This window comes from Megascapheus bottae, chromosome 17, assembly GCF_031878675.1.
Source record: "Megascapheus bottae isolate mThoBot1 chromosome 17, mThoBot2.hap1, whole genome shotgun sequence".
Taxonomy (NCBI): Eukaryota; Metazoa; Chordata; class Mammalia; order Rodentia; family Geomyidae; genus Megascapheus; species Megascapheus bottae.
In genome coordinates this window covers 18,651,829-18,678,238 of record NC_143525.1, presented here as the reverse complement: position 1 = coordinate 18,678,238, position 26,410 = coordinate 18,651,829, and the positions used below count along the sequence as shown (strand labels likewise).

General features: G+C 41.0%; 1 protein-coding gene, 1 long non-coding RNA gene and 1 pseudogene across 2 annotated transcripts in view; 1 reads left to right on the top strand and 2 right to left on the bottom strand.

Annotated features, from left to right (window-relative positions):
* Positions 1-26,410, top strand: part of LOC150051238 (uncharacterized) — a 93,447-nt gene that overhangs the window by 9,647 nt on the left and 57,390 nt on the right. The gene's annotated exons all lie outside the window — the stretch shown is intronic.
* The window catches only part of LOC150051239 (leucine-rich repeat-containing protein 37A2-like), a 77,013-nt gene that overhangs the window by 4,462 nt on the left and 46,141 nt on the right, over positions 1-26,410 (bottom strand). The window contains exons 3-10 of the mRNA XM_090351451.1: positions 16,707-16,778; positions 13,225-13,296; positions 12,591-12,671; positions 8,240-8,311; positions 7,204-7,278; positions 5,338-5,456; positions 1,155-2,950; positions 745-849 (exon numbers count right to left, since the gene is read on the bottom strand). Coding sequence (XP_090207577.1) covers positions 745-849; positions 1,155-2,950; positions 5,338-5,456; positions 7,204-7,278; positions 8,240-8,311; positions 12,591-12,671; positions 13,225-13,296; positions 16,707-16,778 — 2,392 coding nt within the window. The remainder of the gene's footprint in view (positions 1-744; positions 850-1,154; positions 2,951-5,337; positions 5,457-7,203; positions 7,279-8,239; positions 8,312-12,590; positions 12,672-13,224; positions 13,297-16,706; positions 16,779-26,410) is intronic.
* LOC150051241 (receptor-binding cancer antigen expressed on SiSo cells pseudogene) lies at positions 9,893-10,599 on the bottom strand (annotated as a pseudogene).

The window sequence follows — 26,410 nt, the reverse complement described above, 5'->3', positions numbered from 1 at the left end:
ATTTCTTTGTCTGTTTGTTTACATTTACTGAAATGTGAGATTTCCAAAATCTTAGACTAGAAATGTAGCTAAGCAACAGAGCAATTGTTAACTGGTGTAACATTCACCCAAGACTGCTTAGCACAACGCCTCAATTCTTTTTTTTTCTTTTTGGTTAAGGTGATTGAATTCTGGGGGGTGGCTTTGAACCTCGAACCTCAGATCTCAGCCTCTTGAGTACCTAGTATCACAGACATGAGCCACCAGGACCGGCAATGCCATAATTTATTTTTTTGACCATTACTATCAAGTGTGAAGAGAACACTGCATGTTAATGTTCTCACAGACCTCATCAAAGTAGCAAATAATGAAAATATATAAATGTAAAGACAATATTGAACTGTACAGAAAAATTAACAGCAGTATTGGACTTTATAAAAATCTCTAGGAAATCAGTGAACCACTATGAGATTCAGATGGCCTGCCTGTACAAAGGCCAGTGATCAATTACTAATGACCTTTGCTCACCGAACCTATGGTCGTTCCCACTTAGTAGGCATCAAATTCAAGTTTATCAAGTGAACTCATTTCTTCCTGTAGGAGCAGTGATAAGTTGTTAGCACAGGAGTAACAATGATAAGTAGGGTTCTATCAGGAAAACACTCTACAGTATACACAGTCAAAGAAATACAATCTGGAAAGCAGAAAAATACTTGTGGTTACAAAAACAGGATATATTCTGGAAACATGTGTGAATGTTCTTACCTCAATGAGACAGAAAATTATAATCAAAATCATTACTACTACAGTCACAGATATTGCCAAGATGAGTTTGTTATTATAGCCATATCCCGGAACTTCTTGTGTAAGCTAAAAAAAAACAAAAAACAAAAATCAACCAAAAACACAAGGATAATTTTGTTAATTTACAAAGAGATTAGGAGGAAGAAAATTATTCAAACCCCATTCTTCCAGAAGAAGAGCATGGAACTTTCTCAAAGGGTATGTTAAATTTAATGTACTCTAAGCCTTAATAATTTGCAGTTTCTCTACAACTTACCTGTAGTAAGGAGAACAGTGGGGAAACATGATCACATGACTTTGGACTGGACTAAGTCCTGGCTGTATCTAAAGGATGGGGAAGTCAGGGCTTGCAGTTCTCTACATGTACTTACCTCATTTGACTCTTGCTGTTCACTTTGAACTTCAGTGTTCTCATTGATGTAGTTATCCAATTTCCACTGGTCCATATCCCAATCAGACCTCGATACCTTTGCTTCTTGCTGTTCACTGAGAAGCTTCAACAGCAGGCCTGTTCTGGAGATGAGGTTGGAACAGGGTACCTGTACTTCAGCTCTAGAGCAGTCCATTCTCCAGGTCCGGATAAGATGAGACAGGAGCTTTCTCACATCATTATTGGGAATAAGTGGCTTTAGCTCTTGGTTTAACTGCATTTCAAAGTGGTCAGAATATGAGGGAGATTGTGAATGGGTGTTTATGGCCTTGACAGGTGAGTCAGTACCCATGCTGAGGTATTCCCATTGAGTCTCCTTGCTTTGTTGGATAGACGGCATTAAGTTGAATGCAGTGACACTGGACCCTGGAGCAATAAGATTCTCCTGAATTGTGTTCTTAGGGAGACTTCCAATTGGTTCAAAAACATTTTGTGCAAGAATATTTCCTACCAAAGCATTTGGTACAATCTGGTGTTTTACAGGAGTGTTGTCCATAGAAGGTGTTGAAAGAGCATAGAATTCTAGAAAAGGGTTCTCTCGAGAACTCAGCTCTCCCCATGATGAAATGTCTCCTTCTGAAGGGAAGTTCATGAGGCTTCTTACTGCAGAAAATGGAGGCCTGTTTACAAGCACTGGTGTGAAGCCTGAAGTTTTCTTTCTGGCCTTCCGACTCAGTTTGGCCCTGGGTATTCTGTGGGCCACAGGAGAGCCAGTCTTATGAATGTAGTAATTTTTCTTGGAATAGATGACTGGATTAGAACGCTCCATGTTTTTAACTTTAGAATTTGCCTCTTCTAAAACAAACATGCTGTAGGCTAACTCTCTGTCTTTTTTTCTGAGCTCATGTGGGGATTTTAGAGTGGTGGAAAAGGAGTCCCTGCTCTGTGAGTCATGATTCTGCAAAGAAGAGCCTACTGCCTTATGTTTCTTTATGAGTGAGAGCTCTGTGTGCAAGGAGTTTGCCAACAATTTCTTGGGCTCCTGAGCCACATGAGGTGGCTCTAGCTCCCTTGATGGAGGTTTCTCAAGTCTTCTTTTTTTACCAGGGCTCTCCACAAGATTCTCGGCACTCTGTTTTATCCAGCTGCTCACTTGCTTGTAGTGCCTTTTCTGTATGCTTTTTGGCCACTTGGGGTCTCTGTTGGGCCTTGGCAGTCTTTTTTCTTCACTCTCCGTTTCTTCCCAGATGCCTACCTGTGGTTGAATACTTTGCACTTTGTGGGGAAAGATTTGACGTTTAAATTTAGGGCCTAAAAGGTTAGGTTGCCTGAATATTGACGTTTTCTCTTTCTTTTTAACTTTATTGTATTTCCTCTGCCTTTTTGTACCAAACACATTTTTTAGCTGATGAATCTTCTTTAGTTTAGTTTTATACATAGAGATATCAGATGCCTGCACAACTGGGGCAGTCTCTGTATTGAGTTTTAAATCATTTATGGAGTTGTCTCCATTTTGCACATTTGAGAAAAGCAGTTTAATGAATGGTAATTCTGTTGAATGTGTATCTATTTCATGTCCTTGTGTGAAATAGGCCAATATATAACTTAGTGCAGTAAAAATATCAGTCTCCTCAGCAATTTCTTTCTTGTCATTCATCAGTCCTGAGTACAAAACATAATTTTTGTCAGAATGTTCCCTCTCTGGTTCAATAGTCAGCTCGGTGCTGGTTTTCTCCTTGCGGGATTTTAGCACTTTCATGAATGTTCCTTCTGGGTTCCCTATTGATGCTTCTTCAACTGTCAGAAAGGAAGAAACTGATAAGAGAAGGCTGATAGCTTCTTGTCACTCTATCACCTCACAACCCAGTTGAATACATTAGGGGTCAGCAAAGACTGGAGTGTCACATACTGGGGTAAAAATAAGCCCAAACTTAAGACTGTGAAATGGCAACAACAAGGAGAAATTAGACAAGCCTTAACAAAGTAGTTAACTCACTCAGAACATCTGAGCACATAATTTTGTGTGAAGTATAGGGATTCTGGTAGAAAAGAACATCCCGCATGCCTAGTAGTCAAAGCAAATAATCATCCCGAGTAGCTTCGGTGTAGAACAGCCATGCCTCTCCACATCCACATCCCCCATATCCTGTCCTGCCACAGCTGCAGAGCACAGGCTTCTTCTCTCCACTTCTTCCGTGTGCTGTTTTCTTCCTACCACACAGGCAACCATGACAAAGCATGGTCCTCAGGATAGCAAGGGCAGATGCTAACCTACAGGTCCTGCTCTTTTTTTTTTTTGTCAATCTTGGGGTTTAAACTAGGGCTGGGCATTGTCCCTGAGCTCTTCAGCTCAAGCTTACTGCTTTACCCTCAAGCCAAACCCTATTTCCCATTTTCTAGAGGTTAATTGGAGAAAAGTCTCAAGTCCTTTTGTCTCTGGGCTGGCTTTGAACCTTGATCCTCAGATCTCAGCCTCCTGAGTAGCAAGGATTACTGGTGTGAACCACATTGTCTGGCTCCAACTCTTCTTAATAAGAGGTCATCAACTGGACTTTTTCCCACATGCCTGCCCAGTACCTTCACTTGAGCTCTGATTCTATGTTTCCTGTTTCCCTAATAATAAGCTCTACACTGTAGGAATACAATTTGGACCAAGGGTTGGGGTATGCTAACCAATTTTCAGTTTCTGGGGTGTATTTTGCTGTACAATGGGTAAGAAACCAATAGAGTAACAGCAATTCTGACTAAATAGGGCTTGAAATATACAAAGGAAACAAGCTACATTTTTGTTTTGCATTACTGGGATTTGAACTCTTGTCTCCGTGCTGGTTTGGGAGGCATTAGCCACTCCAATCCCACTGGTGTCCTTTTGGCTTTAGGTACTGTTTGGTTGGAGTTTTCTGTTTCTCTTAGCCCAAGCTGGCCTCTAACATCATTCCTGTTTATAGCTTCCCACTGAGGATCAGAGGCACATGCCACAAGAGTGGTCTGACTGGTTGAGATGGGATCTTGCTAGATGTATTCTCAAGCTTACTTGGAACCATGAATACCCTTATCGCTCCTTTCTGAGTAGCTGTAGTTATTGGCATAAATTACAGCATAGGGCTGAAAAAGCTACTTTTCATTTGAAACTCTTCAGTGTTACTTGGGAAGCATCCAAAGCATTAGAGAACAAAAACATTTAGCGTCCATCCTGTGCCTAGGAGAAGTAAACTATTTTTGTTGGTAGTGAAGGTCACAGGAGGAGGTTAGGTGGTGAAGAAGGATTCAAGTCTTGGGCATGGGGCTTGGTACTTGATTTCTCTGAACTAATATTTTCCTTCAGCTGTAAAGGATGAAAAATCCTGGCTTTGGTCATCACAGATAAGGAAGGAAATAACGGTGTTGTGAAAACTGGTTTTGAAAACTAAGCAATAATGGTATCTAAGTATCAGACTGTTTGGCCCTAAACTGCATGTGAAAACCTGTGCTGAAGCTATAGCATATGACATCAGTCATGTTTTTGGAGACTTAATTCAGGCTCAGATTGAAGCACTTTCAGAGTTGCAGTCTAGGCCTGGAAGAGGCCTTTAATTGGTTACAAAAGCTAGGTAACAAGTGGTAAGCAGAATGCTGGAAACTCAGCCTCCAAGGAAAACAATATCACTTATAGATTTTTTTTTCTGCCACTACTGGGCTTGAGACTTTCTCAAGGCTAGAGCTCTACCACTTGAACCTCCCCACCACTTCTGGCTTTTTTCTATGTATGTAATACCGTGGAATCAAACTTGGGTCTTTGTGCATGCTAGACACACACTCTACCACTAGGCCAAACTCCTGTCCCGATCACTTACAGATTTTTAGAGAGTTATGAAAACAAAGTAGAACGTAGATATACCTATCACAGAGACAAAGAACACTTAAAACTTAAAGAATCTTACAGACTACTTTTCACCATCTGAATGAATAATTATTGGAAGGCAGAGCACTAAGCAGAGACCACAGTCTATTTCCTTCTCTTGGCTCTTATGAGTATGGACAATTAAATTATTTAAGTATACAATCACTAATGAAAACATGACTTTAAGCAGTTCAGAACTGTAGAAAGATTAACTGGATAAACAAATAAAAACAGTCATTGTTTAGAAATCATCACTGAGGAAAAGTTAAAAATGAACACAATAAATATCAGGCAACAGACTCACGGCAGTGTGTGATGTTTGTCAGCAAGGCACTGTCACAATGTAGCTTGACTGTCTTGCAGATAACCTCAATATTGTTTTTAAATTGGCAGAGACAGCTTGCCATAGTGTGAGGTAAGACCCTATAAATGGAAACCCGAGAATTAAGTTAATGAGCAAAGGGTTACTAAGTGATAGATGAGCCAAAGCAAAGCCAATAACTCCATTTTCCCCCATCTAGGTTGTGTATGTGAGGCAAGCACTCTACCACTAGGACAGACTCCTGGCCCTGTGAGACTCATCTCCAATTAACCACCAGAAAACGAAGTGGGGCTGAGGCTCAAGTGGTAGGGCTGTGGCCTTGAGCTTAAGATCTCAGGGACAAGCCCAGACCCAGAGTTCAAGTCCCAAGACCGGGGTGAGTGGGAGGAGAAGAAATGTATTCATGACTCATTCCTGATTGCTGAAACTGCAACCCCTCTGCATATCAATTGTACAATGATTATACAAACTAAAACAAAATGATAATGGGTTATATAAATAATGTAAAGAAGAATCCATTAATCTATTGTGATACTTAAAAACTGAGAGTATGGCCTTGTGGTAGATTGCTTGCTTAGCATGCATGAAGTTCTGGGTTCAATTCCTGGGTACCCCACATGCAGAAATGCTGGAAGTGGTGCTGTGGCTTACATGGTAGATCACTAGCTTTAAGAAAGCCCAAGGACAGTGCCCAGGCCCTGTAAAGTTCATGCCCCAGAACTGGCAAGAGAGAGAGAGAGAGAGAGAGAGAGAGATAGAGAGAGAGAGAGAGAGAGAGAGAGAGAGAGAGAGAGAGAGAGAGAGAGAGAGAGAGAGGAGATGCTAACCTGTGATAGAATAATGCAGCATAATCAATGTAGAGGAATGATCAAATTAGAAAATTAGCTGGACACCAATAGCTCATCCCTGTAATCCAAGTTACTTTGAAGACTGAGATCTGAGGATCACACTTAGAAGCCAGGCTGTGCAGGAAAGTTCATGAGACTCATCTCCAATTAGCTACCAAAACACTGGGTGTGGTGCTATGGTTCAAGGGGTAGAACACTAGTCTTGAGTACAAAGCTCAGGCACAAGGCCCAGGCCCTGAGTTCAAGCTCCGGGTCTGGCCTGAAAAGAAGTCATTTTGTGAGCACTGGCAATAGTCTTGATACAGTATTAGGCAAGAGCATCTTTTGCTCTCCATGTCTTGGATAACACTGATCCTCCATCTTGTGGGTGGGCCTCTTGCTTGGCACAAATTGTATTACATTATCTTAGGTTCAAACAACCTACAGCCAGGCTTGGAAATGGAGAAACCATCAATTATCTATGTGTTCTGTGACACCCAGACAGTGACCAATTCTATGCTTTCATTTAGAAGATATTCTAGAAAAGGTGGAACTTCAGTTCCAGAGATAAGATTGGAGGTTTCAGAGGTGGTGGAAGGAGTGGATTGACTGCAAAAGGACTGACTGTGAGCCTTTTATGGGTGATTGGAACACAGTAGTGGTTACATCTATGTGAACTCATCAAACTGTACACTTAAAAACTGTGAAGTTATGAGCCAGGAATGTGGCTTAGTGGTAGAGTGTTTGCCTAACATGCATAAAGCCCTGGGTTTGATTGCTCAGTACCATATGAACAGAAAAAGCCAGAAGTGGTGCTGTGGCTCAGGTGGAAGAGTGCTAGCCTTGAGCAAAAGCAGCTCAAAGGCAGTGTCCAGGCCTTGAGTTCCAACCCCAGGACTGGAAAAAAAATGCATGTCGTTAACTGTAAAAATGTCTCTTTGATAAACTTGATATTAGAAAGAACAAAACCCTGAAAAAAAAAGCCAACAAAATGATACAAAAGTAAAAGCAATTAACTTACAGTTTTTCCAACGTAAGGGTCAACATGAGGACATTCTCCACTGTTGTCAGTTGCACTTGTGTTGTTCCCATGTCTCTACAGGAGAAAGCCAGACATTCATGGTAAACCCCAACTCAAATATTCTTAAAAAAGATCCTTTAAGGACCAGGAGTTGGGCCTAGTGCTAGAGTGCTTGCCTAGCATTCACAAAGACCCAGGTTTGATTCTTCAGTACCATATATACAGAGAGAAAAAAAAGCCAGAAGCATGCTGTGGCTCAAGTGGTAGAGCTCTAGCCTTGAGAAAGCACAGGGTAGTGCTCAGGTCCTGAGTTCAAGGCCCAGGACTGGCAAAAAAAATCCTTGAAGAACATGAGGTTCATTTAATTTCAGCTTCCCTAAGAGTAAGTCAGCTCAATACTTTCTAACTGAAAATTTTGTGTTAACTCATCATGTCATCAAATTAATGATCTTGCCCTAGTATAGAACCATTATCATTCTTTCCTTACCATTATCTTAGCATCTTCACAATACATTCACTATCAGTTTACTTTTGTTTTTGTTCATAAAAGAATGTGTACCATTTATTCCTCTTTGCTCTCTGGAAAAAGTGATGGTTCTACACGTGTTTATCCTTCCACTGTTTTGTTCATTATAAATGGTTTCTTAGTTCTTTCCTTTACCAAAAGTTTTATTCAATTACCTATTAACTAAAATTAACTTTCAGTCTAGGTGCTGGTGGCCCAAGAATGTAATCCTATCTACTCAGGAAGTTGAGATTTGAGAATCAGGGTTGGAATCCAGTGTGAGCAGTAAATTTTGCAAGACTATTATCTCCACTAAACTATCAGAAAAATCTGGAAGTGGTGCTGTTGCTCATGTTGTAGAGTGTTAGCCTTGAGCAAAAGAAGCTCATGGACAGAGCCCAGATCCTGAGTTCAAGTGCTAGAACCAGTAGTAGAAATGAAAAAAAAATGACTTTCTTAGGCTCACTGAAAAATATTTAACATTTGGAAAGCCTAATCAGGAAGAACAGAAATTATCTCTGAAATACTTACAGGTATTTTAATGCTGGCAATTTAAAAAGATAGGAATCTTCAACAGCTGTTAGAGGATTACGATTGAGAATTCTGAAAATGGCAATGGAATTGAAATGATCAACTTTTTCAATTTGAATTAGTCTTCATAAAAACTTTATATTCATTTATTTGGTTTATAACTTGTAGGTTTAAGGGAAATCAGAGTCTTTACTCTAGGTCACACTTACAATCCATAAAGCAGACTTTATTTAGAAACTTCCCAAAATTCTAGAAAAGAATATGGAAAAAGAAAAGGTATAGGAGTAGAGAGGTATTGGATAGTTGAGACTAAACCAGGCTTCTAGTACAAACCACAAAGATCCAGAAGTGTGCAAACTTCTATGTACCTACAGTTCTCAACACAAAACCAATGCTACTGAACTGAGTGAAAAGTAATAGGCTGTTTTGGGGATATCAGCTGAATGTTCCCTGAAAATGTAGCATGACTGAAACTCTATAGTGGGTAAATAATTCAATATGGATAAGGCCTGATTTATACTCCTTTTTCTCTTGTCTCTTAGTGCTCAAGACCAGCTAGCAAGGGTAAGGGCTTTTCCTCAATAACATATAGACTTTCTGCTTTGCAAAGTCCAACAGCTTCTAAAGTCATAGAGTTGGCACTGTGCCAACCAATGAAGTGACTACAAGCATGTGTGTGTGTGTGTGTGTGTGTGTGTGTGTGTGTGTGTGTGTGTGATGTCAGTTATGGGACTTGAACTCGGGGGGTGGGCTTTTTCCCTGAAATTTTTCACTGAAGCCTGGCATTCCACCACTTTCAGCCATACTTGTTCTTCTGTTTTTTGTGGGTTTTTTTCACTGAGGTTTCATTGGAGGTGAGGGTCCCATGTCTCATGAACTTTTTTGCATGGGCTGGCTTTGAAATGGGATCCTCAGATCTCAGCCTACTGATTAGTTAGGATTATAGGTGTGTACCAGTGACTTACAACTGAAAAGATGTTTGAAAATAAGTCCTTCTAAGCAAGCTCATACCTATAATTCAAGCTATTCAGAGGCTGAGATTTGAGGATCAAGATTCAAAGCCAGCATAGACAACCTTGATAGAGATTCCAGCTACATCTCAATTCACCACCAACACAAAAAAAAATTTTTGATAAAAAAATTATTGTATTTAATGTCATCTTAAAAACCAAAACCATCAAATCCCTTATTGATATATAAAACAATACCCGTTTTCACTAGAGTAAACGTATGCCAACATCAGCTTCTTATAACAAAAATAAGGAAGTGAAATCCCTACTTATAGTCTGTCTAATTTAGGTCAGGTGATCATGGAAACAAAAAAATATAACTTTATTTTATAATTATACACATTGAAGGAAAACATCATAGATAGCAGAGTTCTTTTTCACCATAAAATTATTTACACTCATTTATTTAGCTAGAAACACTGGCTTGAGAGGTACTGATATATTCCATTTGTAATAATTTTTCTACAGGAAACAATTGTCATATGTCTGGAAAATGTTGAAGAAAATACTTCCATACATCTTTTCTGTCCTTTTGAGTCTCAATCACTAAGTACTTTGGGAGAATCTTGGTCTCCTGAATGGCCTGATGAATGCATTAAAATCAAGCAGTGTATTTGGATTCCATAAATGCTCTTAAATCCATACAAATGTTGCATGGGTTCTGGAGCTCAGATTTCTCCTACTGGCACTATGACATCTGAAGAGTATTTGTTATGAAATTTTCACACCAATTTTGTTCTGTTCCTTCTTCATTAGCCTCTGTGCTTCCTTTTCCATTTTCTTTCTTTGTTGTTCTGCTGCTCTCTTTTCTCTGTCTGCTATTTTCTGCTGCCTCAAAACTTCTTCTGCTTGCCAGGCTGCATCTTCTTCCTCCTCCCAAGTATTAGTATTTTCTTGCCAAGGGTCCAAGTCACCTAATTCAGAGAACTGATGAATGGAAGGCATATCTTATGTAGCTGTTAGTCTACTGGAGAAACCTGTGCTACCATCTCGGATGCCAAAATTTAACGGTTCTCTCTTGTTAATAATTTTCTGAGTTTTCCTTATAGTTTGTGTCATGTCCTTAAAATAGTCAGGTTCCAGTTGTTCCAAAGCATTTTGTTGTGATGCCACGTTGCCATTGCCTCCTTCAATCTTTACACTTGTGGGTGCATCTTCATCCCAGGAAGTCCACTCCTCCACTTCTGTCTGCTTTGGAACTGAAGAATAATCAACTGTAGTTGGCAAAGTTATTTGGTCTCCACTTAATTTTCTTCCTCTGCCAGACCTGCATATTAATCTCTTTAGGAATGAGAATACTGTTGCTAAGCAGGTACAAACTTTAAATAGCCGAAACTGAGTGATGGCCATGGGTGGGAGCCAGAACCTGCCGTGAAGTGAGAGGCCTGGAGCCAGATGGCAGGAGGGACCTCCAAGTGTCATGCTTCAGAGTTTCTGGGGCCTGTGCTCCCTGCCCGGGCCCCCCATGCCACCCCAACACAAATAAACGTTAAGAATCCAAATTTACTGATTCACAAGTAGACAGTCTTTCATAAAGACAAGTTTAGAGGACAATTTCACTTTTCATTATAATATTCTCCACAACATTGAACAACAGAGGTTTTTTTTTCTTTCTGAGATGAAGTTTTAGGTATGTAGCCTACACTGGCTATTGCACTCATTGCCTGGCTACACTTCTTGAGCAAGGCTAGATTATAGGTGTTTTCTACCATGTCTGACAAATAACATCCCTTTTCTTTTGTTTGTTTGTTTTGGTTGGACTTGGGGCTTGGACTCTGGGCCAGGGTGTTATCCCTAAGCTTTTCAGCTCAAGGCAACCGCCCTACCCCTTGAGCCACAGCTCCACTTTCAGCCACTTTCAGTTTTCTGGTGACTACTTGGACATAAAAGTCTCCTGAGACTAAAGTGGCCCGGTTGGCTTTGAACCTTGATCCTCAGATCTCAGCCTCCTGAGTAGCTAGGATTACAGGCGTGAGCCACTGCACCTGGCTACAACATACCATTTTTGAACTGAAATGAACTAAAAATACATTTCTTGTTTAAGGTATTCAAGAAGGAAAAATGTATAGACTCAGTCAGGAGCCATGTATTTTGTTTTTGAATGTATATCTTTTTCTATACCTCAGAGGTTCCTATTGAACAAAGTAATTGACAACATCAGAGGCACATATTTGACAAATAACATTCTACCTGACTCAGAGAAGTGCCCTGTGTCACCATTACAAGAAATTGGCACTGAGAAAGCAGCCACACCATTTTGCTCAGTGAAGGACTGGGTGATCAACTTTGCTCACTGCGTGTCTGCCTCCCAGACATTTGAGTAGTCAGGCATTTATTCTGCAATGCAGAAGCAATGAATACTAGCCTCACACATATCATAGCAGCCATTGCCTCCCATGTCAGAGATCATTTGAAGATTACTTGCTTGCTGTCTTCTGTTGCCCTGGCCAAAGTAGGAAAACAAAACCAGGCGGTTGTATGACTTAGTCATATGAGTCTCCTAGCCTTCTATACCTTATTTTTTACCCTCATTTGAAAAAAAATGATTATAATTTGGGGGCAACCACCCAGAACATCAAAAGTCAGAATATGGTAAGGACATTGGCACATTTATGTTTTCTGCTACACTATTCACAATAGCCAAGTTATGGAAACAGCCCAAATGCTCTTCAACAGATGGGTAGAGATCAAGAAAATGTGGAACCTACACACAATAGAATTTTACTCATCATTAGAAAGAATAAGATTGTATCATTTGCAGGGAAATGGATGGACCTAGATAAACATGTTCAGTGAAGTGAGCCAGGCAGAGAGAGATAGCACACTAGTTGTCTCTCATATGTGGAAGCTAAATTTAAAAATACAACTAGGCATGATAACATGCAGGGAACTGAATGCATTTACACATGCAAAAACTGACTAAAGGAACCGGGTGGGGTGACTCACACCTGTAATCCTAGCTACTCAGGAAGCTGAGATCTGAGGATCACAGTTCAAAGCCAGTCCAGGCACAAAAGAACCTGAGACTCTTATCTGCAATTAACCTATAGAAAACGGGAAGTGGGACTTGCCTTAAGGGTAGGCCAGTAGCCATGAGCTATGAGCTCAGGGACAGTGTACAGGCTGAGCTCAAGCCTCATAACCCCTTATCCCCCCAAAAAGCAACAAAGAAACTACTTAATAATAACAATGAACATACTTTAAACAAGGGGGAAAAGTGACTGGGTCCTAAAGACATACTTTTGAGAGTTCATATAGTTCTTACACCCAGATAATAAGGATATTATGTTCAACACATAAATAGTGTTTAATTTAGCATGCTTATTTTCTATACCACTTACATGTAGTGTAAAAATGGCATTCCATGCCATGCCTGGAATGTTCCAAAGCTTAGTTCTGTGATTAAATTGCAACCAAGATTTCTAAAAAAAAAAAAAGACATAAGCCAAAGGAGAAGGAAAAGAGACATTTTTTCAGACATATTTTACAATGAAACGAGATTCTTTCCTTCCCCATGCTTTAAAGAAATCTTTTTATGGACAATACTGGCTGTTTATTTATGCTTCCATATTTACACATGAGGTGTTGAATGGTTGTCATTTACGGAGAACAGGTTTTCCCATCACATAATGGGCTGTACAATTCTTTGGGCCTTGTCCTGTACATGCAACTAGGACACCTGTATCCCTGTAGACATGTGTGCCCACTAAATGTCTGTAACATATCCACAGTTGCCAAATGTCTTGTGGGTGCAGTTCACTCGCTGAGAACCATTGCAATGATTTTTGTCTGACTTGTAATGGTTCTTACATTCAACCTTGCTGGTCTAAAACAATTTCACATACACACACACACACACACACATGCATACACACACACACATATATGTATAGTGACTTTTCATTAGCAACATTTTAATCCTGCTGCAAAATAAGCTGATATATGTGATATTATAAAGTTCTATTTGCAACTTACACAAACTTCAGAAAAGGCAATGGTTCAAATGTGCGTCTTTCAATTGACTGTATTTTATTGCAGGACAAATCTCTAGAAAAAAGACAGAGGAAAATAGTGCACTCAAAACTATTAGATACCAATGAGGGTGAATAAGTATTAATCTTTAGGACAGAAAATATTGAACATGCAACAGTTTTAAACAACAAACCTTTGGATTTGGATTTGAACTTCCTTAAGTCTGAGCACACCTACAGGAGTTATACTTCTTTATAGTGATTACCATCAACTAAATACATAGCTTTAGATACTGAAAAATTTTGGATAATCATTCAAGAGAGGAGAAGAACAATTAGGTAATATTTTATATTCTCATCATACTTGATTCTTTAAGTCCAAAGTTTTGAGTTGTGTATATAATTATACTGTCAAGTCCTAGATATTGTTTTTTGTGGGTCATGGGACTCGAACTCTGAGCCTGAACTCTTGAGCTCTTGAGCTCAAGGCTACCACACTACCCCTGGGCCTGGTCATTGTCCCTGAGCCCTTCAGCTCAAGGTTATGCCCTACCTGCGAGCCAAGCCTCACTTTCCATTTTCTCGAGGTTAACTGGGAGATGAGTCTCAGGTCCCTTTGTGCCCAGGTGGCTTTCAACCTTGGCCCTCAGATCTCAGCCTCCTGAGGAGCTAGGATTACAGGCATGAGCCACTCCACCTGGCAAGTCCTATATTTTGTACATATTGTATATATATATATATATATATGACATGTAACATATTCATTGCATTCCTGTTCTATGTATAACATATAGGCCTATTCTGGGGCTTGAACTCAGGGCCTTGGACTGTTGCTAGGCTTTTTGACTCAGAATCTAGTGTTCTACCATTTCAAACCATACCTCACATTCAGCTCTTTGCTGGAAGTATACCTTTTTTTGCCCTCTGCTGCATGCACTGTGGTTTGAGCATTTAAGCCCGTGATTTCTTACAGTAGGTCCCTGATTTACTCATCTTTGTGTGCCAATCTAGGCACAGTCAATTTCATCTCCTTTTCATTGGTGAATGATGATGATATACATGCTAGTGTGAATAAATATCTTGTAATGCATTTCATGGTAGGAAAAGCAGAGGGATGAATTCACGGAAGTTTTCTTCTAAACCATGTTTGAAAGGTTTGGGGCAGAAAGACCTCAAAAAGCCAATATAAAACTTGCCATCAGGGGGCTGAGAATTTGGCTTAATGATAGCGTGCTTGCCTAGCATGCATGAAGTCCTGGGTTCGATTCCTTAGTACCACATACATAGAAAAAACCATAAGTGGTGCTGGGGCTCCAGTGGCAGAGCTCTACTCTTGAAAAAGCCCAAGGACAGTGTGCAGGCCCTGAGTTCAAGCCAGGCCTGACAAAATACAAACAAACAAACAAACTACCAACAACAAAAAACTAGCCATCAGACTGGAAAGGTGGCTTAGTGTTAGAGTGCTTGCTTAGCATTCAGAAATCCATAGGTCAGATCCCTCAGTACCCACATAAACAGACAAAGCCAGAAGGGGTTGTGAGGTTCAATTTAGTAGAGTTCTAGCATGGAGAAAACAAATTTCAGGGATAGGCAGGGCCTAGTCCTGGATTTTAAGCCCTAATACTGGCAAAAACAAACCAAAAATAAACTGGACATCACCTTAGAACAGAGAAGAGTTGATAAGGCAACTAATCTTTTTTTTGGTGTTATATAAGTTTCTTGATACTCTCTTCTATTTTTTTTGCCAGTCCTAGGGCTTGAACTCAGAGCCTGGTCACTGTATTGAGCTTTCACAAGGCTAGTGCTTTACCATTGAACCACAGGACCGCTTCTAGTTTTCTAGTACTTAATTGGAGATAATAGTGTTATGGAATTTCTTGTGCCAGCTGGCTTTGAATCGAGATCCTCATAGCTCAGCCTCCTGATTAGCTGGGAGTACAGGCATGAGCCACCGGTGCCTGGACAATCTGTGTATTTTTAGACCATTCTCTTATGAGTATCAGCAATTGCCGAGCAATTGCCGAGGTCTTCTTACCATTTTTCTCAGGACACTTTTCCCCCATCTATGTGGTGTCTGTATAGTTAAATTCATAATGAATAGTAAGTATTTATTAGAGATGAGCTGAGACAGACAGAATTACTTGCACAACTTACAGAGATTTCAGTAATTAATCTGAATATATATTTTATACATAATTAGCCACAAATATTAATGATGTGATAAACTTACTAACTTACAAATATTCAAGGGATAAGAGGCCTTCAAATGCATCCTTATGTAATTCAGTGAGCCGATTTTCGCTGAGAATTCTGGAAGATAGAAAGGTCATTCTGGATCTAAATTCATCCAGCATTGGGGACTATATTGAATGGAGAAAGTATAGAAAAAAGAAGGCTGGTATTTTCTGTTGCCTAGAGTTTATTGTGGCACAACTTTCTTGAGGACAATTACCATTTCATGTTCACAAACTAGTATGTATGTGAATGTTCATTGTAGCCATGAATACAACAAGCTAACTGGGCATGGTCTATAAATACTATGGGAGATACTAAATCAAGCATGAGACATCCACACTATGAAATATCATGCAGAAGATGAAAGGAATAGGATAATCTTTTATATTTGTACAGGAACATTAACATTCAAAGCAGATATCATGATATATTCAGGATGCAGGATGTTACCATTTACATAAAAAGTAAACAGGCAGTAAAAAATGATACCACAAACCTATTCTATTATATGTAAATGTAGTACATATATATGTATATATATATATATATATATATATATATATATATATATAAATGGTACAAAACTGCCTGGGAAAACAGATCTTTCTACTATGCTCATTTCAGGTATATTTTTTACTCTGTTATTTCATTTGTATCCATGATGAATGTAAGCATGCATCACTTGCACAATAGAGAAGAACTTCAACTTGCCATATACTTAATTCAAAGAGGGTCCTTGAAATTTATTTTTCATGATAGCAATAAGATGTCATCATGCATGCGAGACAAGTACTCTGACACTTAATAATACCCTGAGTACCCACGAAGCTTAATGTTTCAAATAATTACAGAATTTCAGTCAGTAGAGGTTGATCAGGGTGTAGAGGGTCTCTCAGAAGAATTCTCTTCAAAATTTGGGGCCAAAGCCAAGCACAGTGGCTCACATCTGTAAGCCTAGCTACTCAGGACGCTGAGATCTGAGGATCGTGAGTCAAAGCCAGACACTTATCTCTAATTAGCCACTACAAAAAGGGAAGAGGGGCTGAGGCTCAAGGAGTAGGGCAGTAACCTTGAGCAGAAGAGCTCAGGGACATTGCCCAGGCCCAGGGGTAGGGCAACAGCCTTGAGCTAAAGAGCTCGGGGACATGGCCCCGGCCGAGCTCAAGCCTGATGACCTACAAAAAAAAATTCTGGACGAAGACGTGTTAAACAGTACAGTGTTGTATTTATATTTGGAGAGAATATACTCACAGTTTCTCAGTCCAACGGTACAATCTCCATATATTTTCTTCAATATAAGAAATATCATTTCCTTGGAATATTCTATTGAGACATAATTTATAACCATAAATAAGTAGGAATAGCAAGATCAGAATGAGAGAGTCATTGCTACCACAGAAAGCATGATTAAATGCAAAAGAAAGACCTCACATTTTCTATTTTATGAAGCTATGAGTTTCCCCATAGTTTATACAATAATGAAGGAAAAAAGTGGCCAGTCACCAGTGGCTTACACCTGTAATCCTAGCTACTCAGGAGGCTGAGATCTCATGATCACCTTGCAAGCTAGCCTAGGCAAGAAACTGTGAGATCCTTAATTCCAAATAACCACCAAGAAAACCTGGAAATGGCCCAATGGCTCCAAGTACTGGAGTGCAACTAGCATTGAGTGAAATAGCTCAGGGATAGGTTTGTCAACAAGAAAGAGAGGAAGAAGAAGAAGACGACAAAGGAGGAGGAGGAGGAGGAAAAGGAGAAGAACAGGGGGAGGGGGAGGAGGAGGAGGAGGAGGAGGAGGAGGAGGAGAAGAAGAAGGAAGAGGAGGAGGAGAAAGGAAAGGAAAGGAAAAGATAAAAATATTGGTTGAAAAAAATGTTTTTTGTGTGCTAGCTTCTTTTACTCAAGGGTAGTGCTCTATTACTTGTAGTTTCTTGGTAGAATATTTGAGATACGACCCTTATGAACTTTGTGACAGGATAGGCTTGATTCATGATGCTCAGAGCTGAGCCTTATCAGTACCTAAGATTATAGGTGTGAGTCACTGCTTGGTAAAAGCAGATGTTTACTAGAAACTCTTGAATTACCTTAATCTTTACTTATTCATCAATATAATGCTCCTGCTCAGTTTGTATATACTTTCTCTGGTTGTGAAGTGGAGCAGATTTAAATCTTCTCAATTGCCTAGCAGACTATTTCCATTTTGCTGCAAGCCTTCTGACTGTTTACCAATAAAAATGTCCAATACTGAACTCCTTTCTTACAAACCGGTTTTCCTTCCTGAGTGCTCTGTTTCTAGCACTGTCATGATCATTTAGGACAGAAAGTGTGCAGTCCTGTTTGTTATACTCATACCCAAATTTTGTCAGTCAGTGATTATCTCTATTCTTCCTTTTAGAAAATACTAAGATTTTCTATGTGCATGTGAATTTCTTTGAATCAGTATCTTCTTGGAGAAAGACAAAGGGCAACCTCATAAAATTCTGGAGAATGAATACAATACAAAGAGGAGGACAAGGAAAGTTGAGAAGTGGAAAGTAAAGGCCAACAGAGCACAGGGTGGCTCAGGTCTGTAACCCTAACTACCCAGGAAGCTGAGATCTGAGGACTGCAGTTCAAATCCAGCCCAGTCAGAAAAGCCCATGACCTTCTTATCTCCATTAATCACTCGAAAAGTGGAAGACTGTGACTGAAAGTTTTAAAGCAGTAGTCTTGAGCAGAGGAGCTCAGGAACAGTGCCAGGCCCTGAGATCAAAGCCCTAGGACTGACCAAACATAATAAGAAAAGAAAAAAACCAAAGGTAAACATCACTCAATCACGTTTGGAGAGAAGAGGAAGATCTTGAGACAAGAATGTCAGGCAGAATGCCCAGCACAAAGGAGGTAAGTGATACTTGCAAGACAGTGAAAAGTTGCTTCTTGGGGTCGATATCTGGCACGGGAACGTGGCGGAGCTTCTGCCCTGGGCTGAGATCCACACAGGACAGTGTCTGGTCTTGGCAGTTACAGAGCTCACATAAGTTGGTGCTTGGAAGAGCATTGTGTTCAGTGTGCACCACTAAAGCATTTTCTGTGGTGGATGTTGTTGAAAAATGAGTTGTAGTACGTCGTTGCAGACTCAAAGTTTTAGCTGTGACTTGAGTCAGGGTTGGATGCTGAGTCTGAATCCGGTGTGGATGTGGAAGTGTCACCGGCCTTTGCTTTGGAGGAAGAGTTGTAGTATTGTTCAGGGTGGTACCAGGTGTAGCCTTTGTAGATGATGACATTGGCTGATGTCCTGTTGGAGGATGAGTTACATTCTTCCAGTGAGGCTGAGTTGAGGTCCTCTGCTTCAGCCAAGTTGGAGTGTTTGGCTGAGCCATAGTTGGGGCCTTCTGTTTAGGCTGAGTTACAGCCTTCCATATAGGCTGGGCCAGTGTCTCTCGCTGATGCTGAGTTGTGGTATCTTGTGGAAGCTTTGTTTTGGTTTCCTGCAGATGCTGAGTTGGGGTCTCCTGTAGAAGCTGAGTTTTGTTTTCCTGCAGGTTCTGAGTTGGAGTCTTTTGCCCAGGCTGTGCTGGAGTCCCCTGCAGGGATTGTACTGCAGTGGTCTGCTGCTCAGAAGACTGAGCTGGTTTTTCCTGCTGAGTTAGAGAAGATTCAAACTCCCCATCATGCTCTGAAGCCTGAGCTGGGGCTGCAGGCTGCATTCCAGAAGGCTGATTCTCTCCAAGAGACTCAGAAGGCTGAGATGCTTGCTCTTGCTCACTGAAAGAGGGTTCTACCTTTTCTCCATAACCTGTAGGACCAGCCAGAGTCTCACTGGGGGCCAGAGATGACTCAGTCTCCTGGGTAGGCACTGAAGTGAAGGTCACTGTCACATCTGGGGGCTTATCTGTAACATAGGAGACATTGGCATGGTGAGCTTGGGCCTCTCCGGGAGAGTGAACTGTCAGCTGGTGGTTTTGTCGACTTGCATCTATGCCCTGCATGGGGGACTCTGGAGTTTGAACGGGAGCCTCCTGCTTAACTGGAGGTGTGACTTCCTCCAAAGGCTTTTCAGGCTGAGCTGGGGCTTCCAGGTGGCTTTCCAAAAGTTCTCCAAACACTGGGAGCTCTGAAGGCTGACCTGGCACCTGTTTTTGGGTAGTTGACAGTTCTTCCTGCTGAGGTCTCCCTGGAGGCTGGGCTGGGGTCTGTTGCTGACGTGGAGTGGTGAAGGTAATCTGCACATCTGCAGGCTGAACTGTGACATTTGGTGAGGTTGAATGCTGAGTTTCATTGCTGTTTGGAAATGGAACACGTCCATCCTCATGCACCAATGGCATAATAACCTCTTTGTTAACATGCTGTTGTGCTAGGGTTTCTTCCTGAGCCACAAGGGACTGGAGCTTCTCAGGAGTCCCTGGGATTTGAGCATGGGTGTGCAGCTGGAACTGAGAAGATTCACCTTGCTCGAGGTGTTCTGGAAGTTCATCTGCCTTCTCTTGTGCTTTCTGAGGCATGCTGTCACCATAAGCCATATTTATACTGGGATCTAGCTGCGATTCTGCAAACTGGTTTTCAGTTCCTACCAGAAGGTCATGTACTTGCCGTCTCTGCCGATGTAGCCACGCCCTGACTAGATCCTTTTTCCGGGTCTGGAGTGAAAGAACAAATGGTTTTTCTTGTGCTCTCTGAGTGTACAGAGGTGGAACATGCATTTGCAGTGATGGCTGTTCTGAAGCCTCAGCTAGAGCAATGTGCTGTGTGTCACTTTTGAGTGGACGAGGCATGGCCTGCTTGTGGTCCTCACCTGGCTCTGGCACTGTCTCTGGGAGTTTGTCCTGCAGACTCAACTCCTCTGGGAGATCCTGAGGAGAAGCAGGAAACTGACCTGACCCAGGAGGTTGCTGTGCAGCAGCATCTGTCCTGCGCAATGTGAGCATCCTGGGAGTGGGCTCCTGAGGTCCCGCAGACATCTGAGATGGAGCAGAGGATCCTAGATAATCAAAGCCTCCCAGGTCCACCTGGCGTTTTAGCATGGGTGAAAGTTCAGGTGAGATGTAAGAAGAGGGTGAAGACCTGGGCTCAGTAGGTCCAGCACGATCAGAGTTAGGCCAGAACCGATTGTGGGTCCACTGTGGAATCGGCCTGGTCTGAACTGACAGCCACAACTGTAGCAATATGAATAGCAGCTCTGCTGCAAAGGTATACATAGGGGACATGGTAGGTAAAAGGCACCTTGTAGGCAATAGGGATATGTCAAGGGAAGTCACTAATCGTGGCAAGACACAAAGCATTTTGGTAGATTCCTATCTGGTGCCCTGAGTTCTCTGCCCCGCCCCTGGTTTATGACATGTTTGTTTATGAAACTGACACCTTTGTTCGTAAAACAGAAAGGCTTAGGCTTGTGGATGGCAGCAAGTCTCTCCTTACAGGGCCAGGGCCCGCATCTCCTCTTCCGGAGAACAGGGGTCATTTCTTCCTGTAGGGTCCCTCTTCCCTCAGCTAGGCTGGATTTGGGCAAAAGACCTGGATGTCCCCAGATGCTAGCATGTGGTGAGGAGGGACATGACAGAACTACCCAAGGAAATGACATGGTTGGGACCTCAGGAGTTATGCAGAAATGCCATTTCAGTTCTGGGAGCGTGGAGTCCTTTCCTGAGATATTATTTTTCTCCCTTTCGTTGTAGGTTTCCAGAAAAACAAAAGTGAGCCAATTAGGGTGGTAAGCTTGAGAATACACATTATGATTATTTATCCCACAGTGTTTTCATTTCCTTTAAAATTTTATCACCTGGCCAAAAATCATCCACTCCATTTGCTGGGTTTACCATAGAGTCAATGATGACTACAATATTTCTGCTGGAACAAGTGAGCCTGGGAGCACGCTATTCAGGATGAAGGTTTGGATTCAGCCCTACCCCTCCCATGGGCTGAGCAAAACATCCACGTTTGACCTTGTCTGAACAGAGCTTTCAAGTATTTGTGGCAGTTTTCAATCTTTTTTTAATTTTTTATTGTAATTAATAAAAGGGTTTCATGATATTTGCCAGATAGAAGGTGCATTAATTCACATACATTAATACCCTTTCACATGTCTTGGTACACATTACACTCCCCTCACCCCACCCCCCCATCTTGGTTTTCCCCCCTTCCCTATCAAATTTCAAATAACCAAATACAAATAAATTCAATATATCAGATAACAAAGTGAGATACTGTAACAATATGAGATACCCAAGGGACAGCAAAGGAAATGAGAAATAACATAGTACTTTAAGGACAACAGTCATTCGTTATCTGGCTTTTGTTTCAATATCCTGGAGGTCCTTTCAATTCGCTTCATACTATATGGCCTTATGTATCAAGGGTTTGCTCTTTTCCAGGTCTCTGCTAGTAGAGCCCAAGGTTTCTACTGATTATGACAAATGAGGGAAACCATTGAGCCTAAGTTCCTTTGAGTCTGGCTTACTTCACTTAATAGGATTTTTTTCTAAGTCTTTGCATTTCCATACAAATGGGTCGATGTCGTTTTTTTCTGACAGCAGCATAGAATTCCATTGTGTACAAATACCACAACTTGTTGATCCACTCATCAACTGAGGGACATCTAGGTTGGTTCCATATCTTTGCTATGGTGAATAATGCTGCAATGAACATTGTTGTGCTAGTGGATTTAGTATGCCCTAGATTCTGGATGGTTGGGTAAATGCTGGGTCATAGGGAAGTTCTATGTTTAGCCTTTTGAGGCACTGCCATACTGCTTTCCATAGTGGTTGAATGAGTTTGCACTCCCACCAACAGTGTAGTAGTGATCCCTCCTGGCCACATCCCCTCAAGCATCTGTTATTATTCGTTTTCCTGATCCTGGCCATTCTAACTGGAGTGAGGTGGAATCTTAGAGTTGTTTTGATTTGCATTTCTTTTATGACCAGAGATGTTGAGCATTTCTTCATGTGTCTATAGGCCATTTTTGTTTCTTGTTCAGAGAAGACTCTCTTTAAGTCTTTGGCCCATTTTTTAATGGGATGGTTGTTACTTTGGAGATTAGTTTTGGAGTGATTCAATTTTTTGAGTTGTTGATATATTTTAGATATGAGGCCTTTGTCCGTTGTTTGGTTGGTGAAGATCTTCTCCCACTCTGTAGGCTTCCTAATTAATTTACTAGCTATGTCCTTTGCCATACAGAAGCTCTGCAGTTTAATGCAGTCCCACTTATCCAGCCTTTCTCGGATTTGTTGTGATTCTTGGTCCTTATTAAGAAAGTTTTGACCTGTGCCAAGGAGGCCTAGTGTATCTCCTATTCCTTCCTGTAAAGTTTTCAGTGTGTCAGCTTTTACCTCCAGGTCTTTGATGTATTTGGAGTTAATTCTAGTGCAGGGTGACAAAGAAGGATCCAACTTTAGTTTTCTGCAGGTGCTTAACGAGTTCTGCCAGCACAACTTGTTGAAGAGGCTGTGTTTCTTCCATTCTATTTTTTGGCTCCCTTGTCAAAGATTACGTGGTCATAGGTCTGTGGTTTAATATCTGGGTCCTCAGTTCTATTCCATAGGTCTTCAGGCATGTTCTTGTACCAGTACCGAGCTGTTTTGATAATTACAGCCCTGTAATAGTGTCTAAAGTTTGGAATTGAAATTCCTCCAGCGCTGTTCTTTCTGCTAAGAAGTGTTTTTGCTATACGGGGTCTTTTATTATTCCATATGAAATTTTGAATTGCCTCTTCTATTTCTTTAAAGAATGCCATTGGGATATTGACGGGTGTTGCGTTGAATTTGTAGATAGCCCTTGGCAAGATTTTCATTTTCACAATGTTGATTCTTCCAATCCAGGAGCATGGGAGGTTTTTCCATTTCCTTAGTTCTGCTTTAATTTCCTTTTTTAGGATTTTAAAGTTTTCATCAAAAAGGTCCTTTACATTCTTAGTTAAGCTAATTCCTAGGTACTTTATTTTCTTTGAGGCTATTGTGAAAGGAGTTGCTTTCCTGATTATTGCCTCATTCCTCTCTCTGTTGGTGTAAGTTTTCAATCTTATACTGTAATTTTCAAAGTAACTCATATATACATATATATACATATACTTGTGTATATATAACAAATATATTCATATTATATTACATATAAGATGAGTTTTTCTTTAAAGCAGGATATTGATTTGATGTTACACAAGAACAGTATAGCACGTTAGAGATTATGGGCAATCTAGAAGGAATGATTTTCTTTCCTGTTCTGCTGTGTAAAGTCAAGATTTTGTACTTGTTAACCTGTTTAGCTCAGTCACATTTTATTTGTTGGTCAGGGAACTTGAATTCTGGGCCTGGGTGCTGTCCCTGAGCTCTTCAGCTCAAGTTACTACCCTACCGCTTGAACCACTTTCTTGAGTCACATTTATAGCCTAGCTTTTTTGCTATTTATTTTGGAGATGGATTCATAAGGCCTTTTCCTGACTGGATTCAAAGCAGCGAAGACTGATTTTGTGTATGTGTGTGGGGGGGGGCTGGTGTTGGGCTTACACTTCTCATGGCAGAGGGGACATTGTTCTTTACATCGGGAAGAGAAACAGGCTGGAATGTAGCAGCTTGCAGCCAGTAGAAGGGCAGGACAGGAGGTACAGGCTCTGTATTGAGGTCAAATGCAGCCTAGTTTAGTGATAGAGTACTTGCCTAGCATGCATGAAATTCTGGGTTTGATTCCTCACTACCACATAAACAGAAAAGGCAGATGTGGCACTATGGCCCAAGGGATAGAACCAAAAAAGGCTCAGGGATAGTGCCCAGGCCCTGAGTTCAAGCACCAGGTCCTGCACAAAAGAAATTCAGCCCTGGCCTGGGCTGGATTGAATTCAGAAAGCAGGTGCCCAGAGGGCAGGTATGTAGGGCTGGAAATAGGCCAATTCTCTGAGTCAAGTCCATCCCATTGACCTGTGTCCTATCTCCCTTAGGGTCTAACTGGCCATTAAGTGTGTGTCCTTTCCTTATTTGGGGGTTTTCAGTTTGGTATTTCTGCAGAAGTGGTTTAGACTAGGTGAATCTGAGGATGTTTGGATAGTTGAACATGAAAAAACAGATCAGATTATATATTCTCTTGGTGGCAAACTCATTTTAAACAAGATGGGAAACACAGCTTGTTTTGGGTGCTTTCTTATTTTTCTTCTATGAACATCTTGGCAAAAGAACAATGTTTCTGAAGCAGAGCAGTTCTAGTCACTGTGAGAAGCCCAAATAAAAATCAATATCTCGTGAGACTCTTTTTTTTTTTTTTTGCCAGTCCTGGGCTTGAGCTCAGGGACTGAGCACTCCCTGCCGGGAGTTTGGCCTAGTGGTTAAAGTGCTTGCCTAGCATGCATGAAGACCCAGGTTCGATTCCTCGGTACCACATACATAGAGAAAAGCCGGAAGTGGTGCTGAGGCTCAAGTGGTAGAGCTCTAGCCTTGAGAAAGTCCAAGGACAGTGCTCAGGCAAAAAAAAAAATCAATATCTCCTTCCCTCCCTAAAAAGAGTATAGTAGTGTTTCTGGATACAAGTGTCCCAGGTAGAGAATTAGTGGTGTAGGACATGCTTGCCTTGCTTCCAAACACATTTAATGTCCCTTCTCTTTGTCCACTGAAGTTGTGCATAGGTATTAAAATGTGGAGCCATGGGAAACCGCACAAAACAATCCCTCATCTGCTTTCCAGGATGCTATCTTTCCTGGTCTTGTGGTCTCTTGCTTTCCAGGCTCTTGGGCTCTTTGAAGGGTCTACAGGTACATTTATCTCCTCTGAGTGTTCTGGCATGGGTCCTGCAATGAGGTGAGAGAATCAGAAATGATCAACTCACAAATGCACATATACCTTTCCACAAAAGATTTCATACATGAACCATGAGATTGCCTGTAAGAGTCCAGATCAAAAAAGCCACATGTTACCATGTGACTTGAATGAAATAAAAGCACCAGCAAAATGCTTTGGGATGAAGAAAAGCTGATAAGTTTCTAGGTTTATGGCATCTATGAATAGGTGAATAGCAATTAGGGGCTCAAAGTTTAGTTTAAGTTCAGTCTTTGATCCCCTGTCTTTGTTTTACAAGGGTTTCTGATAACAGAACCACCCTCTTGGTTTGTTTTTAGATGATCCTCTACATCCTGTGGTTCTGTTGGGTTTGAATTACTGGTTTAAAGCCCCATCTCAGATTTTGCATAGAACCATGGTCAGACAGTGACAGCATTCTCTTCCCTGTTCTGTGGTCCAATTAGGTGACAGGCCTTCTGAGGGAAACTGTTTTTTTTTTCTTTCTGAGTTATTTCCTGACCATTATTATAGAGTTGGAATTAGTGATCACTGTCTTTAACAATGTCTTACCATTGTTTGACACTTGTCAAATTGTGATTGAGCAAAGCAGATGGGAAGGAAGAGGATGCACAGGCACCCTTAAGTCCTTTAGTGTCCTCTATAGAGGAGCCTACATAAAGTCTATTATATGTTTGGAGACAATGTCTTATTATATAGCCCAAGTTGTTCTAGAACTCATGGTCTTCTTTCCATCATATCCCAAGTGGTACTATCAACTGCCACCTCACCTTTTCTACCACTTCAGGTTTCATTATATTTTAGTTAGGATTTCTTTCACAAGCAAATTAAAACCTAAGTAATATTGTTTTTGAATTTGTGGAAGTTCTTTAGTCCCTGGGGCCTTAGTTACCTGTTATTTGGGAAGAATAAGACTGACCACCCAGGTAGCCATAAGGTTTAAATACCATACCTACATAGTAAACACAGACATCTAGAATGATAAAATCATTTTATTTTTGGAAGGCAGGATTTATTTGCTCTGCAAACAGCCTGGGCCATACCTGCTTTTAGAGAACTTGTTGTGACTGACCCTGTCAGGATCTGCAGTTAGATACTGGAAGCCAATGATCCAGGAGTTGACCTTTTGAACAGAGCCACTTGGAATCTCCTGTCCCTGTTTACTCAGTGCATCCTTTCTCTGAAAAGGAAGGCTTGAAGCCTTTGTCA